The sequence below is a fragment of the Strongylocentrotus purpuratus genome, unplaced genomic scaffold (assembly GCF_000002235.5).
Source record: "Strongylocentrotus purpuratus isolate Spur 01 unplaced genomic scaffold, Spur_5.0 spur5_scaffold_6, whole genome shotgun sequence".
Lineage (NCBI taxonomy): Eukaryota > Metazoa > Echinodermata > Echinoidea > Camarodonta > Strongylocentrotidae > Strongylocentrotus > Strongylocentrotus purpuratus.
In genome coordinates this window covers 5,013,367-5,033,427 of record NW_022145612.1, presented here as the reverse complement: position 1 = coordinate 5,033,427, position 20,061 = coordinate 5,013,367, and the positions used below count along the sequence as shown (strand labels likewise).

Below are 20,061 nucleotides of genomic sequence, written 5' to 3'. Positions count from 1 at the left end.
GAAAATTCACCAATAAGTTTCAACTTTCCCTGAACCCAATCCTGCCTTAAAGGTATGCCGTAAATTTGCCTCTCGATTCTAAACAAATCCTGCAATCATAATAATTAACCTAAGGTCAGAAATAAATCCCATGACTTTTACAAGCCAATCGCATGTTTGATTATCAAGATATTTATGATCGTAATTCGAAATTTAAAAAACCGTTTTCCCAATGTTTTTTTTGCATAACACTACAGTCTATTGGGGAAAATGAGTATGGTAAAACCGGTCACTTCAAGATGTTTTACTTTTTTGAAGCGCACTTTTTTGTTTAGGGCTTCAATATTATATCATAATTATCACAGACACTGATAACACGTAGGGCCATGCATCACATATCTGTAGAAACTGGAAACATTGTTAAAGAGTGCCTTTAACTATTAAATGCCTGGTGTCAAGCATATCCTATTGTTTACAAAACATAACAACACTATACGAAAATGCAAAAGTGAAACCGCAGTCTATACATTTGATTTGATTGGATTTATTGAGTTCTCTAACATGTTTTAATCGTACACGCATGCGCATTACCGTGATATTTTGTTCAAATTAATATCATTCTGTAACGAAAATTATATTAGAAATCGAGACATCCATGTAGGAAGAACGTAGGGCTGATAAAATGGAGTTGAGGAGAGGAAAGGGTAATTCGCTTCATTTTGGTCATAGTGTGTTTACTCATCAAGTATTGATATAATTTATTTCTAAATAATCGACTGTGGATTCCTCCATTATCCTTGCGAATCCCTTCCATCAAACAATTCTATAACTGCTACATAATTATAAATTACACCCTCGTGTCTTATGTTCATACCCAGGCATAATTATGACAGATATTGATGAAATCCAACTTATGGTTGCAATAAATGAATGATTTAATATAGATACATTTTAGCCTACTTACAATGGAAACCATGCAGGACTACAAGACATGAGAACAATGCGAAGATGGCTAAAATGCAATTATGACCAAGTGTATAGTCATAGGAAAGAGAGTTAACGACATCCGTGTTTAAAAAAAGAAAGAAAAAAAAGCTATTGATACCATCACCCTTCCAGATTTACCATTTTCTCAAGTTCGCAAACTAATAACATATCTCTTGTAATCAAGGACCCCACCCCCATAATAAGTATTCGCATTTTTGTTCGGGTTCGACCTACGCCCCTAGATACAAGGACGTCACGGTAATTGGTGCAGAGTTGCTTGTGAGATAATTTTTCACCGATAGTGTCATTTCTGAAAGCAGCTACTGTACGGTTGGAAACTCAGCAGCTACTAGAAAGACTTCTTGTAAATCTTTCAGAAGAATATATTAAATGATTCAGATAGGCATACGACTGGTTTGTGAAAGGTGGCTGGAACTATGTTAAGGAAAGAGTTGCATTATCTATACCTGTTATCAATTTTTTGTTGGAAATACTAATTTATTGATCTCTACATCAAATCAAATCGATGGCATACAAGTGTGAGTTCTACATGTTTATCAAGTCAGCCTCAGTTTCCAGATCTGACGACTGAAGACATCATCGAAAGATGGCTGCTTGACCTTGCAGCTATAGACGTACTTTAAGACCACTTCGTTCAGTTCAGATCTTTAAAGGTTTGCCCTTTCTTTCCAAAGTTTTCTTTTATGGATATCGATATTAAACGCCGGTTATCATCATCCCTTCCATGTTGTTTAATATTCATCCGTCCGCCGGAAATATAACTTTAATTTCACCTACACAAATTTGAAACCGAGATAACAAGACCTGTCATCATTAAAACCTGTTTGAGGAAAGCGTCCTAGCGAAAAGAGTCAAAAGAGCGCCAGAATCAAGGGCAAAGTGACGAAATTAGCCGCTGAACCATTCTAATGGATGGGACTTCCACAGTACCGGAGTCGAAAGGATATTGGATCTGAATTGGGATCGACGAATCATTATCACATTGGTGGAAAGTTACACGGCTCATATCAGTAGTTGGCAGTGGAGCAGGACGGATCTAGTTTAGCTATTGTTCTTTTTATTATGGTTCCATAGTGTCATAGGGCGGATGCTATCTAATGCAGAGACGACTGATCTGAATAAATGCCTGTGTAAATATTGAGCTGTTAGACAGGATGCTGTGTTGCAACACTAAGGGAATTTACACCGATGCTTACATCATTTTAACAAATCGGTTTGGATTTTCGTCACATTGAGGACAAATCAACAATGATTCACCGTACATTTATCTATTCGTTGGAAACCATTTGATTTCAGTGAGACAGTATACAGCGTCGTCATTCGGGTTTTCTCATCGACTTAAAGATCACGTTTCTATATACAGTATATGCCAGTTCTATCAAATATCATAAGAGAGAAAGAGAGACTAGCTGCTGGAAAATACTGCATAACAGGATGGTTGACGATACATCAAAGCGCAAATGAGTCGGAATATTTTCTGTTAAATATTGTGTGTGAATAAGATAACTACTCAAGAAAGTAAAGATGGAAATCAGTTATTATATCTTGGTGTTGCTTCAGCTTCTGTCGACGATGAACTATGGACTTGGAGCATCGGGTGGAGGCACTCCGATAAACGGTGTCGACATGGAATGGCAAGAAATCGTGTCGACGCACCTTTGCCCATTGTAAGTATACAGTATAATTGTGATTATTGAAAATTTGAATGAGTCATGTAGGCAAATTTGATAGCATGTCATATACATCACTATTTGGACAAATCCAAGTTTCTTTTGTTCTATACGTTACCGACCGCATCTAAGTTTCAGTACATTTTCTGATTATGGGTTTATTTTTACAGTCCTCGAAAAGCTTGGATCAGACTAATTATGAAGTGAAATGACATATTTCATATAAAGTTATGTTTATAATTCCTCAACACTTGGTAACTATTCGGATACTGAATGAATATCCTAGACTTGCCCATTTAATTATGATATACTTCTGTCATTTACAAGTAGGGCTACTCTTAAGTAGATATCATATCCACACTTCAATAGGATAAAGATTTTGCGACGGCAAGTTTTTCAAGTTAAAAATGTTTCATCATTAAACTCATCTAAAGTTCTTGTACAATGCGACACATTATCTCGAATTATTGAATTTGAAAGGACAAAGTAGAAGATTACTAGGGTTAATGTATCTTAATATTGATTGAGCATAAACCAGACATAGTTTCACTCTTTAGCAGGATTTTGTCTTTTCACATCTCTTTCATGAAAAACATTTCAGTTTTAAGAATTTATCACGTCCACTTTTCGTGACCCATGCGCAAAATAATACCTACCCGCTTAATTTTCACCCAAAACAAGTCAAGGTAAAGCAGGATTATTCCCGTATTTCACCTTCGCGTGACTAGAAAAATCGTCCAACCAAACAAACCAGGTCGACATGGTGACCGTGACAAAACAAGTCACATCGAGGAGAATTCTGGATGATTTCGTTGATCATATTTTGGATAGGCTGCCTCAGGATGATTCACGTCCTGGTATATACATGTACATCATAGTATAATTTCCAACTAAACTCGCCACATGTCAGAAACCACGAGAGATTGCCCCCGATTGCCCCCGATTGCCCATGACGTGACCGACAAAGTTTTCTAAAACAATGCATGATGCGGCTTTATTATCGCTAAGGATTTGGTTTGTTTGAGGCATGTTATTTTGAGTGTTTCAAGCAAATTCCTGAGAAAAAACTATAAAGGTATAGAAACGAATGAGTATCTCAAATACGTGTGTTATCATCTATAATTCCCATATACACGGAAAGGAAAAAAAAATTACAAATCTTTTCTTAAAGGGATTCGGTATCTTTGTCTCAGATTCCGGAAAAAAATCCTGGGTTTAGCACATGCTGTAATGACAATTGTAAACCTTTAGGTCAGTTAGGAACCCCGTGACTTTTACAAGCCGATCGCCTGTCTGATTATCAAGAAATTTATGATTGGAAATCGAAATTTCAAAAACCGTTTTCGCTAACGGTTTTTATAATACTACAGTCTACTGGGGAAAATGAGTATGGTAAAACCGGTCACTCAAAGATTTTTACTTTTTTGAGGCACTTCATGATCAATTGTTTAGGGCTTCAATATTACAGGCAGCTCTTCCCTTTAATCAGCTCTTCCCTGCTTTCATGAAACATCCCTTTATCATGAAAGTCCATTTCGTCCATATATAAATCAATAAATGAACATTATTTTGTACTTAGACTTTGATAATTTCTTATTCAATGCATATCAATAGAACTACTTGTTTTTATAATTTTACCCTGTTTTTAATAATAATAATAGTGACTACTTGTATGTTATATTAATCGGAAGTAATATGAAATACGAGCCAAGGGTTCTGGGAAATGAACTAAATCCTGTTAGTGCCAACATTAAAAATAACAACTGATTTTTGGCTTCTTATGATAATACATCTATTTGAAAGTACATCCGCAGAGAGGTAATACTTTCAATAATAGGGCAATAACACACTCCTTTAAGCTTTTCCATTTTAATGATTCTAATCTAATTTTTCGAATTTCATATAATTTTCTCCTTTTTTCTTGTTGTTTCTTAAGCAAGCAAGTAAACTACTTTACTGATTGCACTGATCACTCAGTGAGTGTTTTAAACCAGGATCTTAATATCGCTAAAGACTGAACCTAAAACGTTATAGCCAATCTCTACATGTATGTGTTTAAAATGGATAGTAGTGCTCCATTCACATTTTTCCAAATCCATTGGCGACTAGAAAGACTAAAATGATAATGTCACGTAAAAATGGATAGGGTAATACTAATAGATTTCCAAACTGTACCAAATTATTCATATTTTCCTGTGATGAGTCTTTAGGTCTACCCTCATAGTCAATACTAGTTGACACCTATCACCTTCGCTTCCTCCCCTATATCATATTGTTTAAAGTGTTGCATGAGAACCAATATGGCATCGATAGGCCTATTAACAAAGTGCTTCCTGTGCGACCCAATACTTCCGATGTCATTGTCAGAATGGCCGATTAGCACAATAATTACATGACGCCCTCAAAACGGCTATACCGTAAATAGTCACATCCTTTGAACGTCATCTAAAAGCCATATTTTGCTGACGGATAGGTGTATGGTCATACGTTAGAATGTGGTCATAGCTACAGGAGCAACAGAAAATGACGTGAATGATCCGTCAGTCCTGGATCTGATTGACTAATTAGTTATTATAAGAGTTATTCTAAGAGTTCAACTTTAAAGCAGGACTGCACTACTGTACTTGCAGCTACTTGCGCCCTCTATAATCTATATCGCCAACAATATGCCTAAGCGGTACCCGTTGATCCCCATGGTTCCCTTTTTATTAATATTGAATGCTAATTTGATGAAATAACCATCTGGCAGTGACCACGTAGGGAGGTATAATCCCTCTAGGCTAAACAAGTGCAGATAGGCTTTAACGGTCTGAATTAGACTTAATTTGTCTATCAAAGCCCTTCTTGAAGATCAGTGTATAGCTACATTATTTTCATGATCTATTAAGAATGAAAAATAATTCTTCAATATTTAAAAAGAAGTAGGACGAACGCTTTTTTGGTTTGTGTGTCTATTGTTTAGTTCATTTATTTTGTTGCCCCATTTATCATACATCTCATTCGGAAATGGGATTAGGATTAGGGTTATACATGTATTTCCTCGGACCAATGGGACCAATGTGATTAACGGTGGGACACAAGACCAATGTGTTGTAGGGCCAGTTGGATATAGGACCAGTGTGCATGGGCGTCGCTAGACCTTTTCAGTGAGGGGGGGGGGGGGGGACGAGGCAACCGCTTACCTACAAAACTAGCCACCAATTACCGACAATTATATTAATGCCAATGTCTACAATTTAACCCCATAAAACACTCTTAATCCTTGTCTGAATTCAGTTCCCCCTCCCCCTTCCTGCGTGAAGCGCAGAAGCTTTGACGTTTCATTAAATTATTAGAGAAAGAAGTCGATTCGTTGTTCTGTTCTCGACTCTTAATCCTTGTCTGAATTCAGTTTCCCCCCCTCCCTTGCGAAGCGCGGAAGCTTTCACGTTTCATTAAATTATTCGAGAAAGAAGACGATTCGTTTTAGCGTTCTCGACTCTTAATCCTTGTCTGAATTCAGTTGTCCCCCTCCGGCGCGAAGCGCGGAAGCTTTCACGTTGCACTAAATTATTATTCTCAATCCTTGTCTGAATTCAATTTCGCCCCTCCCGCAAAGAGTATTAAATGTACTAGGTTATTTTCATTACTCAAATCGAATGTGTATTGTTCGTATTTCGTCTACTGAACCGAAAGTTTTCCGACCTTCGACTCCTTGTTTATGTAAAATATACCATGCACCGATAACAATAGGCTGTTAAAGGTACCAATGCAGGTCAGAAAATGAACAGGATAAATTTCAACGGACAATACGACACTACTTATTTAGAACTTCCCTCAAAACGAAAGGGTTTGAAAATGGCTTTTTGTTGGAAAATAACGACCATTAGTTGTCGAATCGATAAGTGATTGCAATCACCTAAGTAATAGTCTGATTCGTAGAAAAAATATTCAATCAGTTTAATTTTGGCCATTACAAGTAGTGGGTTATTGTGTGTAGACAAATGCTCATATCTGTTACAGCTCATTTCATGTATGTTATTACCAAAGAAAAAAAAAAAGGTTTTAGTCAGTCGCTCAATAGTGTCTGACAGTGAAGTCTAGAAATTAAACGGGTTTCCTTGCATAATTTGAATACTATAGGAACTGCTAACGTCATTATGCAGTACATGTGACAGCTTACAATAATAACACATTGAACTCCAAGCATATATACATTAAGTACGAATGCCGTACTTGTCTCAAAGTCTCCTTTAAAAAAAAAAAAAAAATTATATTCATTTACATTTTTGTAACTTCACTACTAAATCATCAACAACTCTGCTGCTTCTCTCCCCTTTGATCCTGTCAACAAACGACTAGACTGCCATCCCACCCCCTCCTAAGCCCCGATACAAACTCCTCTAAGATGATCAGAAATAAAATTCACAGCAGTTTTCTTTTACCACAGCAAATGTTTTTTGCTTTACCTATTTTCTTTTGTCAATCCAGATTGCTTCTTTTTACCTCAATAAATAAGTTTGTATACCAATAATAGGAACCACGTATTATATACCGGTTAATGACATGTAAACGTGTTATAAATTGTTCTATCTTGTCTATAACTTGAATGTTAACGATTTACAGCACCCCGACCAAAACAAAATAAAATGAAATTGAAAAATACGCCCACACACAATTTCCTTCCTCGTTGTCCTATAAACTCGAAACATTATACGGATGAACTTTATACAAAATGCTACACATAATCATATTCCTAATCGAAAAATAATACACAGCCCTTCTATGTGAATTTTTGTTCTTCTTTTCTTTTCCTTCTTCCAGGATTGCCTGTGAGGGTTGGTGTGATTGTAGCGAGGTGGAATCTAACTTTATATTTGCCAATACGACTGTCGATGATGCTTCTCCTGAGTGCTGGAATAAAAGTTTCTCCGAAGACGGCAAATTAAGACGTAAGAGTATATTCCTATATAGCAACGAGGAATATCATTTCACTTTCAAAGCTTGAAATTATTATATTTGTAATTAAATTCATTGATCTTCTATCTGGAGAAAATATAACACATAGATCTATGAATAAATGGTATGAAAGCAAATGAATAACAACTACAACAACTATTGAATCAAAATAACAAGAATAAAAAGCACATGACTATGATTGTTTTAATTATTAATATTATCATTATGATTAGTAAAAGTATTTTAGGGGGTAAAACAATTGCTCCTCCTCATGTCCCGAATGAACTTCAAGAAGTTTTTCATTTAATCTCTCCCTCCCTTGTATCCGAGTTGGGTCTGTGAGGACTGGCCTTAACATTGGGGGTCTACATAATTGGGAGAAGTACATCTAGGAATCGTGAGCTTTCGCGGTTTTCTAAATACGCTTTTTTAATATAATTTACATCCTCTTCTGACAATCCTGGGTTTGCCTTTGATTATTCAGACACCTAAAACTTGGAACTTCTATCTCACAAACCCCAGCATCTGAAGAAATACCCCATCCTATCTCATGAAACCAATGAATCTCTTCTGCGTGGAGAAAAATTAGAGCTGTCATCCCCCCTCCCACTAAAAAAAGGCACCTCAGGGTAATATGATATTGTAAACCCCGGTATGTCCCTACTATCGGCCTGGTTATCTTTATTGATTGGTACCTTCATAGGGATATTTCTAAAAGACAAGTGTTTATCTCAACTTCTCTGTCACTCTGAAACAGGTTACACCGACTGCGACCCGGTGGTACTAGACTCAGGTTATTTCAGATGGTGGCCCCCGAGTGGAGGTGCTCTCGTTCAAGGAAAGGATTGTTTGCCGTATGCGATGGCGGGAGCACTTCTGGAGCGAGTCAGAGGCGGTGGCAATGGACTCTACTGGAAAGTGTGTCTCACTGACGACCAATGTCTAAATGTCACCGAACTATGTACGTCTCCACCTCAAGGAGATAGCTGCAGTATATGTAACAGGTACTTAATAACTTAATGGATTTATTGTTATGGGGACTTCATTTTTACCGTTTTTTAAAGGGCTATCAATTTATTTATTTTTTTTTTTTTTTATTTTTTTTGAGGGGGGGGGGGGGGGGGGTTTTTTTTTGGGGGGGGCGGGTGTATATTATGTCTATAATATAAAAAGTTACAATATGTGCTTCATCATTATACAGAGACTATCGAGTTTAGGATGATTGCTCAAACTTTATGATTTCTATAGTGCTTTCCATGGTTACAGTATAGCTCCCGTAACTACTGTCCTTCTTTGAGCATGAGAGCACAATGTTTTCTTCCGTTTCTGCAAACACTTAATGCTTCACAAATCTTATTAATAACTAAATCGCCCCTTCCCCCCCCCCCCCTAAAAAAAGGTGATTCTTTGTGCACTGTCTTGCTATGGGTAATTGAACCAATAATTTGGTTTGGCATGAAGAAGAAGAAAAAAATAACCTGAAAGTTCAATGAAAAGTATTAAATGTTATAATGGTAAGGGAGAAACGATGTTAAGTTTTCATACAGGATGAACAAAAAAAATTGTTTCGTAATTTTGGGCATCTTCAAGATAGTTGTAGAAATAAAGTCCAAAAAAGGCAAAATAATTACATGCCTTTGTCGCCACGTCGCGTCGTTATCATGGCTTCCTGTCACTTTGTAGAATGCTTTTTTCAACAAATATTAAAGAAAAAAATACCACTTAAGTACTTAAGTAACCATCATTTTGTTTCATATCCTGCAGGGGTACCAACACGGCAACGAGTGTCCCAACGCCTCGTCTACCGGGCGAAGGAACTCTTACCACATCGTCATCCGGTCCACCCGTACCTAGCGGTCTTCCACCCGATTCTGGAAATACAGGAAACTTTACAGGACCCGGACTTATTCCAGGTAGACTTTTATGTTTGTAGCAACTCTATAGCTTTTATATAAAACCATACGGTTTTATTTCCTTCAAAACATTGGTTATATTGAGGTTAATATTTTTGAGCCATGGTGTTAGATGCAGAAATTAAATAAGATTAACTCAGGGCGGATCTAGCTTTTTGCCAAGGGGGAGGGGGGGGGGGGTTGACCCAATGACGATGCAGAGAGCCGCAAAGCGGCGAGACGACTTCGGGGAGCTATTTTTAACCCCCATAAGTGATGTTTTCCTGGCATCTACTAACATCTACTAATACTGTGTGGGCCTGGACACATGATGGCGTTTTTTGTAATGCACATCACTTTTTTTCACTTGGCAACTCAACCCCCCACCCCCCCCCCCTCCCACACCTCGTAGATCCGCCCCTGAGTAACAGATAAGTGAATAGTTTGACGAAATCTTATACAAATACGGAAGTTATAAAGTATTGCAAGTGCGATCGATCATACACCATGGGCAATTAATTCTCCTACGGAGCACCTCTTCCATTTGTTGTTTAGGCCTACTACAAATAGTATAACTAATCCTATATTGCTATTTTCTTTTGAAGAAAAAGTGAAAGCATACATGTACCCTCGATATAATTGTGGCGCAAATAATTATGTTGTTTACACAACGCGTTTATGAAATATATCAATTCCTTCAACATCAAACAAGAACAAATATTTGTTGACATTTCAAGTACGAAGGAAGTATAAGTTGTACCTTGAAAGCTGCTTCAATAAGTTGCCAATTTGTGTTTGACTTCAAATATAAAAATGTTAAACTTCCTTATTTTTTATCGGATTGTCCTCAAAGCTTTACTGATTTGGTTCTCGCACATATCTGCTTTTATTAAATTCAAACTAATATCACGTGTGCGTGTGGTGTGTGTAACTGTGTGATTTTTTTTTTTTTTACAGTATTGTATTAATCAGATCTATATGATTATAAACATATCGCCATGTATTATTGATGGACATTATATCAAAGTCATCAGTGAATCATGCCTAATGTTACAGTTCAAAGGAATTCTATTTTGTTATCATTATCATCAAGCATTGTCTACAATCATTTTATATGGCAAAATGGATGATCAGTGCATAGGTAACTATGGTAACAAGATTAAATGTGTGATCAAGTTAAAGAGATGACTTACACGGTAAACATTCGAGATAGGAGCAACACAATTATGATCACATGCAAATTATGCCTGATATCTGTGTCGAACTATTAAAATAATGAAGATGAACTGTGATAAATTTGGCTTTTGGAATAATTATGTGGTTAATTATCAATGCCTTGTCATTCTCTTTATCACAACCACAATTATTGTTCTAAAATAATCAGAAAAAAAATGGGAATAAAATATTGTGTGTCATCTGTTGACAATTGTCCAGAGCGATAATTTACAAATTTGCGAAGGTCTAGCTGAGAGGCAGAAAACCTCTCTTGTGATAACCGGTAGTGCATCTACATGTATAACTTTAACAATACTTGTAGAGGCGTGAAAAGGGTAACGGTTGCCTAAAACGACACTTTGATGGTGTTCTATTATACTACACAAGTTCTAAACTTGGTGGCCACCTATCCATGGGTCATTTATACTTAAAATGAATCGCAGTTACTCTAATATTAGACCATGGACTAGTAAGTCCATGATTAGACCATACATTTTTGTTATTTGTGTAATCGCATTAGTTGTCTGATTCTCCCTCTTTAATGTTTTTGAAATTATGTCACTGCGACATTGATAATTCGTTTTGTTCTTCTTATCAACAGGAGAGCTGAGAACATTCATAATCGGAGTTGGTGTTGGTGTAGGTGTAGCTGTGTTATCTTTTATCTTGGTTTGCTGCTTAGTCATTTACATCCGCCGGAAGATGAACAGGAATAGCCATCAAGATCAACAAACAGACAGGTAAAACAAATCACCTCTTGCACTCTACTTGGCAAATTAGTTTGATACTACGGTCTGTATCATAAGAATGAGCTATATTAAACAGAAAAGGGGGATAATGATGGATGACAAAAAACAGTAAATGCCTTGGTTGTAGTTGAAGTGATTTGTGTAGTTTAAACTGCAAAGCTGCTAAGCGTATGACATCCATTAACCTTGACATTGGGTTTAAAAATATGATAGAAATGACGATGACGATGATCATCATGATGTTAATGTATAATAATAATAATAATCATCTTCATCGTCATCATCATCATGGCGAAGATACTATGATGATGATGATGATGATGATGGTAACAATACTACTACTACTAATAATAATAATACGAAGAAGAAGAAATAAAATGAAAAGAATATATATTTAGAAAATCAATATGACAGGCCTACAACATCCCCTTCTTAAAGGTATTACAAAGTTTTGGGAAATTTTGAAAATAGATGGATAGTGATTCTTTTCAATTTTGATATATTTGGATGCCCCTGTGGATGTATTAAAAGCACTAGAAATTTTAGCCCCTAAAACACTTCTGCTTTCGAGAAAAATTGAATATAAAGATTTACCGGTGCTCCCGGTAAATTTTGTTAAATTTCAAATAGCTCCTACGGCCGTACAATGGTAGCTGCGACCATGAAAATCTCAGAATATGTAGTTGTGGTATATAATTTCCAAACGGAAATAACTAATCGGTTGATTGTAGTCAAGAAACATTGTTTATAGCTTAATTAATATTTTGACCTTGAGAGGGAGCTATACAACATAAAGTGTTTATTATTTACAATTTCATAACTTTAGAGTCGATTTCGACCACGACAACGATCAGTGAATATTGTAGGATCGCATATCCTTCCAATATGTTCATTTGAACCAAATTCACGACCCCATACCAAAACTTTGTATTACCTTTAACAACGAAGACATATATAATTATAATAACCCTTACAAATAAGACACTTATTATAGTCTCTGTGAGATGTTCTCTCTAGAAATTTTGAATGTCTTATTTTATATAAATGTATTATAGCTATTGGTTGTTTTAGTTTTAAAAGGAAATCAAATTGATGAACTTTCATATTGCAAAAATATGAGAACAAGTTAATCTTGTTTTTCCATACATCATTATCTGCTTATTCGATACCTAGTATTGCTCTTTAATTACACTGTAAAACAACATGATATGTATACATTTACATGTAAATGTAATGGTCACTATGTTTTTACTTTGATACATGTATTATTAAAGGTAAAGACTAGTTCTGGAAACGCCCCTCCCCCCTCAAAAAAATGAAATGGAAGCTCTTATTACCAATCAAGTGAAAGAATATGTTTTTACTTATATGTGATGATATAAATTTGCCGGGAAAACCGCCTACTATTTAATATATTTGGTAAATTGTTATATCTATCCGGACTGGATAGATATCGCGTAGTCCCATATACATCTTTTTATGTATAGTGCTTGTAACTTTACCAAGACTGGGCCAAATTTCTTATCATTTTGATGATTCCAGAACCTTGCAGTACACACCAATACTTATATGCTAGATGATCAACCTTTTCTGATCAATTCCACAACGTTTCTTTCACAATGCAATCGCATGACCAGAGCTGGGATATACCTTTAAGTCACGGAATTCTATGAAAAGACATCAATTTTATTTTGTTCCCCCTTCAGATCGGACTACCCGCCAGTGGACAGCAACCATTACAGTACCATTGAAAGACTTCCCCATCACGGTAATGGTAGACCTGGTGAGTTCATTATTACTTGAGCTAATTGTAGAATATTAAATGTATATTTCATTAGGTTTTATAACGATGGCATTCTGCGAAAGCGTTTTATGTATTATCTGATTCTGGTTACATTTGTCTAAAGATGAATTCTACATAAATAGTATGGATACGAAGTAAAGAGCCTCTGATGTGCATGCACTTTTTTTTAATCAAACACATGCTTATACGTTTGTGCCCAATGAGATGATTATAAAAAAACAAGTATATATTCTAATAAAAGAATCGATTCTACCCCAGAAATAGAATACTACATGTAGATTTGTACATCAAACACATTTTCATATGTAAACCATTCACCACAATTGTTGATGCAATGTTTAAGTTTATATTCCTTTTATTTCTTTCTTCTATAGTGTTTACGATATCTCCTCAATCATCGGTTGAATCGGGAAGTCCCAAAACAAAGAAGAAAACGAAAAAGAAGAGCAAGAAGCCATTGACGTCATCAAACGATCTGAAGCTTGAACCAGTAACAACTGGTCCCTACGCGGAGTATTACCATGACAGATCAACGTCAAGCTATGCTGGCTTACAACTGGTGCAAAGTGACTCTGCACTACTATCACGAGGGAACCACACATCAGCCTCATTCAACATATTTGCAGAATACCAGGAGCCCATTGTGCCTAAATCTGTAAATAGACCTATGTGCATGTTCGACGACAAACGAATGAGCACGTCTTCTTCTTTTAATTCGTTTAAACTGCCAGGTGAATATATTGATCCAGTAGATCTTAGTGGACCAAAGAAACCTACAGTTGATGATAAAGACAAAGAACCTGCCATAAATGGTGGCAGCGGTGAGATGTCTCCGGAACATGTTACGTCCAAACACTTTAAGCAAAGGAGTGACGAAAACACAACATCTTCATCCATGTGGCAGGGCAAGCTAAAAGGCAAGCAGAAGAAGGTAGAGGCATCAGCTTCTTGCAAGGAATCGAGCAGCAAACAAAGTCCTAGTCCACCCGACGGTGCCAAAGATGGAGCTTTATTTCAAGAATTGGTAGCAACACTAAGTAAGAAAAAGAAGCCTGTGTCGAAGTCGGAATCTACTCCACTTGAAATCGAAGGTGAGAATCCGTATGCGGAGGTTGGCGAAGCCTTCTTTTCGAACGAATCCCCAAGGATATCACGCCAACGCAGTCACAGTCAACCAATGGTTTCTACCCTTTCTGGATATCGTACCTACGAAGAAATCAAACCAACGGGTTATCACGCAAAGAACACAGATGACCAAACAGACTTAAGTGTTTTCCCTGATGCTAATCCATATTTTGAGTTGGAGGATCCAAATGCATCAAGGAATCACTACTTTGAGCTGGAAAATTTGAATGAGGAAACCAACAACAAGCAATATTTTGAGAAACCTAGTAGTTTGCCTCCAGACACCAAGAAGAGAAAGAAGCGTGATGAGCAGAAATCATACCACGATCAACATGAAAAAACAGCTACAATCTATAAAAATGATAAATGTGCAATCAGTGGCTCCGTGTTTAGACACAACCACTTTGATGTATGTGTTGACAATGACTCCACCATGAGTCATTTAAATGGTGCGGCCTCAAAGACACCTACATATTTTCAGTTGGAGACCCCTCGAGAGAGGTCGAGTCTAGGATCTATGGCCCAGGACTATATGAGCTCGTCAGAAAACGAGTTTGGTAATGACCGGAATAGCCGAGCAGAAGGAACATTAACCTTCTATCCAGGAGGGAGGAAAAGATCCTCGACGTATAGTTTGGAAGAACAAGCATATGACAAACTCAACCGCAGTGCAAGGAGTAGTCGTGTCAGCAACAGAAGAAGTATGATAAATACCAGTACCCCTACAGCGCCTGATGGTCCTTACTCATGTATCTCTCCAAGTGAAGAATATAATCAACTCTCAAGGCCCTCAACGTCCAAAACCAAGAGCATGAAGAAAAAATGAATCAAGGAGGAAAAAAGACTCTAGAATAGGCAATTCAGATTTGGAATGACCCTCGAAATGAAAAAAAAAGATGTAGTGGTTCAGTTACTGTCAAAAACACTCCACGGGGATAATGTTTTTTTTTTCTTCCAACTGCAACATATCGCTGATACCAATAGAATGATTGGTGGTAACCTAAAAATCTAGTTTATGAGTACATTTGGTTTTTGGAAAATTTAAAAAGCAGGCCTACAGAAAGTGAATGAATAAAAAAAGTAGAATGAACAGGGTACAAATGATAGAAACACAGTGTTATACATCACAGTGCAGTAAACAATAACATATTGATTAAAAAGTGTTGGACTAGATGTTGATATAATTCAATTCAGATTACATTTGCAGCTTCCTGTACATGGTATACTATTTAAAGAGTATCCCAAGTCCCTGATTAATGTTAAAGTGTACCAATCACCTAAAAAGATAATTTGTGCGCAGCTAGAATTTATAAAATCGATCTATAAAATACCTCACCTGAAGTTCTATGGGCTAATGGATAAGGAGTATGAAGAAAATAAAGAATAACATGGAACCGTGCACTTTCAGCCCCCTGTTTTTTTGCGAGCGCATATGCCATGTCAAGTAGTTTATTTACAAGTCACTTTTATGGTATTTAAGAGTGTATTTAAACGTGCAAACTGTATCTATAGAAGTAATGTTTGAAAGTAATTAACAGAACAAAATATATTTTGGTGATTGGTACACTTTTAAATATTCTTGTAATGCAATCTTAAATTTGTAAGACTGTACTGGCAATATTATCACATTCAATATAAAATCCATGTAGTTTGGAACTCATTACAAACAAACAAAAACAAATCATGTTTATATACAATGTCTTCGATTTATGACTATTGTACGGAAGATTGTCATTCATATGCGTTATTGCTTATATCCCTTTCTGCCAGTTGATCACTTTTTTGGTTGAAGATGGAAATTAGAAGTTACAATATAATATTTGTATACCTGTGTTACAATACCGTCATTCTTTATGAAAGTGATGGTTTGACTGTTAATCAAAATGCTCAATTTCATATGCTATGGATATGGAAATGGTTTGTTATATTATGAGGGTATTTTATACTTAAAGGGGAAGCGTACCCTGATATTAATTTGGTTTTTATAGAAAAAAATAGAGAAACAGGGCAGTGAGGGTTTGAGCAAAAGAACCGATTAAACCTAAGAAAGTTATGAATTTTTGAAGGTGCAATCAATAAAACATAAATTGCGAGCTCCTTCCCACATGCCCTATACTTAAAACCTTGACAAAACCTAAATGTTATTGTTTTGATCATACTTCCATCCTTAATATAATTATTGCGAATCTATTCCGTCATCAATAACTAAGAAAATGAAAGTTTATGAAATTTTCTGTACAGAGCAATTTGTGAAGGAGCTCGCAAAATACGTCAGTGTTGCCGATTTGTGTTTCACTGATGTCAACTTAAAACATTACTAACTTTCCTAATTTGTTTCTCTCATTTTTCAGCTTTTATTGAAACCAATTTAATTTCAGGGTGGGCTTCCCTTTAATCATTGAATTCCAAAAACATATTTGAGGATCAGTATCTTGTAAAACCTTCCGGTATAGTTCACTATTCAATGATTGGTATTTTTTAATGTGGATTCATGCAGATCTCATGAATAATGATGATTTTTGAAAGAAAGCTTTTGTTTTAAAGAGATTTGATCACTGATAAAATTGTATTCCTTAAATTAGCAACATAATGAGAACCCGTTAAAAAATAAGAATTCCAAAATGCACACGAAATGTCACAATCTCTATTTTTCACATATTTATATTTTTACAAGTATAAAGTATAAAATAAGTTTACAATTTTTAGGGTATTAATATTATAGTGTATATAAGTTGTGTTATACTGTAAAGTTGTATAGAAATGACAATATTGTGTTAACTTTATGAACAGAAAAAAAAATATTGACATGTTACTGTTCATCTAACTCTCTGCTGCTCCCAATGTTTATTGAAGGAAGACACTGCCATTTTATTCTAGAATTGTTCAATTTGATTATGAATTCAGAACTTTCATTTGAGTTTTTAATATTTAACCTAACTTGAAGGTGAATTATCCTTTAGATTGTATGCCTTAAATATGTACATTAGACAACCACATCCTCTTGTCATAATAAATATTGTGACTTGTGTAGCACTCACATCCCTTTCCTGGATTTATCTAGGAATTACAAGCAGTTAATACTGGAAAAACCCATTCTACAACATGAAATACCATAAATAATCAAATCCATAAACATTACGAATAACAAGAGGTATTTGTTTCATAAAGAGCATTTAATCTGTAAATAACTATGGCTACTCAGTACTTTTATGCATAGATGTGTATATAAATGATTCATGTTTAGACAATCTTGCAAAATATATTACTGTACAATTCTACGATGTAAAATATCTTTATCACTATTGTGTAACTTATATATTGCACCGACTGCCACCAAAAAAAAATATGCATGGCGATGTATTGAAATGGACCTACTACGAAAGTAGGTCCATGGTATTACAAAGAAACTAAGCAGCTTTTTCACAAGTCATAATAAAATTGAATTGCTGTTTCAATAAATATGTGCAAAATTATATAAAATCTTACTTGTGCCTTACATGCATGAATGCAAGAGAATCTCAAAGGAAAAATTGATAAATAAGTGTGAACATGTGACAAAGAGTTCTGGTGATAACGACAGAGAGGGGGGGGGGGGGGGGGGGAGAGAGAGATACATGAAAACCAAGAACCTAATTCACTATAATTCCTAAGAGAAAAAATAATTAAAATAAAAAAAAAACAAGAAAGAACAAGTACTTTCTAACTTTCTGTAATAACCTCTCCTGGTCATATAAAGTCAAACAGTAATAATAAAAATAATAATAATAATAATAAAATATAATGATAACAATGATAATATGAATAATATTAATAATAAAGAGTGGAGTCTTGTATAGTGCTCATGTCTGGCACAATGCCACTCCTGGTGCTCCATTATTATTACCCTGGCTTTACAGCGAAAAGCATTTTAAGGAATTCATTCCTGCCAGGTACCCATTTACTGGTACCTTAACTGGGTGGAGTGTGGAAACTGTATATTAATGTCTCACCAGAGGACAGTAGTGCTGAGACAGGGGTTAGAACCCCACACCTTGTGGTTCACAGTCAGAAGACTTATCAACCGGACCACAACTCCTCAATTTTAGGTAGATTGTGTTTGTAAGAGGTGTACCGAAAAGGCAATATTACACAGGGTGTTATTTCTGACAAAACATGACATATTCCATAAACATCAATACATATATATATATACATATGCATTTACCATCTTAAAGGTAAAGACCAGTATTGGAAACGCCCCAATTTCAAAAAATGAAATGGAAGCTCTCATTACCAACCATGTGAAAGAATATGTTTTGACTAATACATGATGATACAAAATTTGCCAAGAAACCGCCTACTAATTCATATATTTGGTAAATTTGTTTCTCTCATGGTCTGTGAGAGATATAGGGTAGTCCCATATACATCTTTCTGTGTATAGTGCTTGCAACTTTACGAAGAATGGGCCAAATTTCTTATCATTTTGATGATTCCAGAACCTTGTAGATGCTAGATGATCAACCTTTTCTGATCGATTCCACAACGTTTCTTTCACAATGCAATCGCATGACCATAACTGGTCTTTACCTTTAAAGCTTTAGATCAATGATAATGACATGATATATACAGAAAAGGGTTGTCATAAGCATAAGCTTGAAGTGATCTCCTCTAGAAAATGAAATTAACCATACATACAATATGAAGCGATGCATACAAATTTGGAGAGAAAGGTAGAAAAAGAGCATAGGAAGAGAAGGGGTAGAGAGAAAGGGGAGTGAGAGAAAGCTACAATCGTGATACTAGTATTGGGAGGAGTCAAGTCTAGTTGTACATGTAATATCAATCACCTTTTGACAGCTACTGTTTATGACAATAGGGACATTCGTGGGGTCTGCCCAAGTAGATAGTAATACCTAGATGTGTATAGCATTCTTGCATCATTTGTTTGTGAAAGAAATCTACATCGATAAACAAATCAAATTGACTATGGTATATTATTCCATAGTTACACTCAATTGTTTATCGTCATTATTAGCAATATACACTTTTAGGATACTAATCATGGGCTGTCAAACACTTACATGTATGAGCAATAATATAATTTAAACAAAAATATCTCTATCACATATTAGCATGAAATTGAAACTGTTCCTTGTTCAACAAACTGAAAGTTTGGAAGATATTGGCTCATTATGCTTTTCGTTTGTTTGGCATTACTTTCCAAAATATGATGGTGACCATGAGGTTAATGGGATATTCCTGTAAAAACATTAGTCATGGATGTACATCCCCTGTACATGCCTGTCTGCCTGCCAAACAAATATAATACACAAAGCCATCAGGTGCTCCGACAATTGCTCCAAGCTCTGTCAATGACATTGGCCAGTATTCTACTAACATTAAAACCTGATACTAGATTTAAGGTTTTGTCCAAAAAGAAAGTTAGTCCGTGGTCTAATTTTGTTATTTGTTGAACTAGAATTTAGACTCGGGGTAATGTTTAACTGAATAAGCAGAACACGGACCAATCGACCAGTGGAGTAAGGGTTGTAATTGGGTTTTAGTTTAGGTTTAGGTTTAGGGTTACTATGGAACATTTGCCACCAGCGTCATGCAACCAGCCTGTTTAAAAATGTTTGACTTGATGATGTTAACTTTGATTATTATGGCATTCTACCTCAATAGCTCAATGGTAGTAG

At 35.8% G+C, this 20,061-nt stretch overlaps 1 protein-coding gene across 1 annotated transcript; it reads left to right on the top strand.

Moving 5' to 3' along the window:
* The first annotated feature begins 1,209 nt into the window (after window positions 1-1,209).
* Window positions 1,210-17,853, top strand: LOC100892916. The gene is made up of 7 exons (XM_030972068.1): window positions 1,210-2,654; window positions 7,461-7,588; window positions 8,353-8,599; window positions 9,360-9,508; window positions 11,304-11,442; window positions 13,158-13,234; window positions 13,630-17,853. The coding sequence occupies exons 1-7, from the start codon at window positions 2,512-2,514 to the stop codon at window positions 15,204-15,206; spliced, it is 2,460 nt and encodes an 819-aa protein (XP_030827928.1). The 5' UTR covers window positions 1,210-2,511; the 3' UTR covers window positions 15,207-17,853.
* Window positions 17,854-20,061: the final 2,208 nt, after the last annotated feature.

What these genes read in the sequence shown, in the direction of transcription:
- LOC100892916 (XM_030972068.1), top strand. Translation starts at nt 2,512, where the DNA reads ATGGAAATCAGTTATTATATCTTGGTGTTGCTTCAGCTTCTGTCGACG. An exon ending in AGCTGCAGTATATGTAACAG is followed by an intron (nt 8,600 to 9,359) that starts GTACTTAATAAC and finishes CATATCCTGCAG; the next exon opens with GGGTACCAACACGGCAACGA. An exon ending in TCACGGTAATGGTAGACCTG is followed by an intron (nt 13,235 to 13,629) that starts GTGAGTTCATTA and finishes TTTCTTCTATAG; the next exon opens with TGTTTACGATATCTCCTCAA.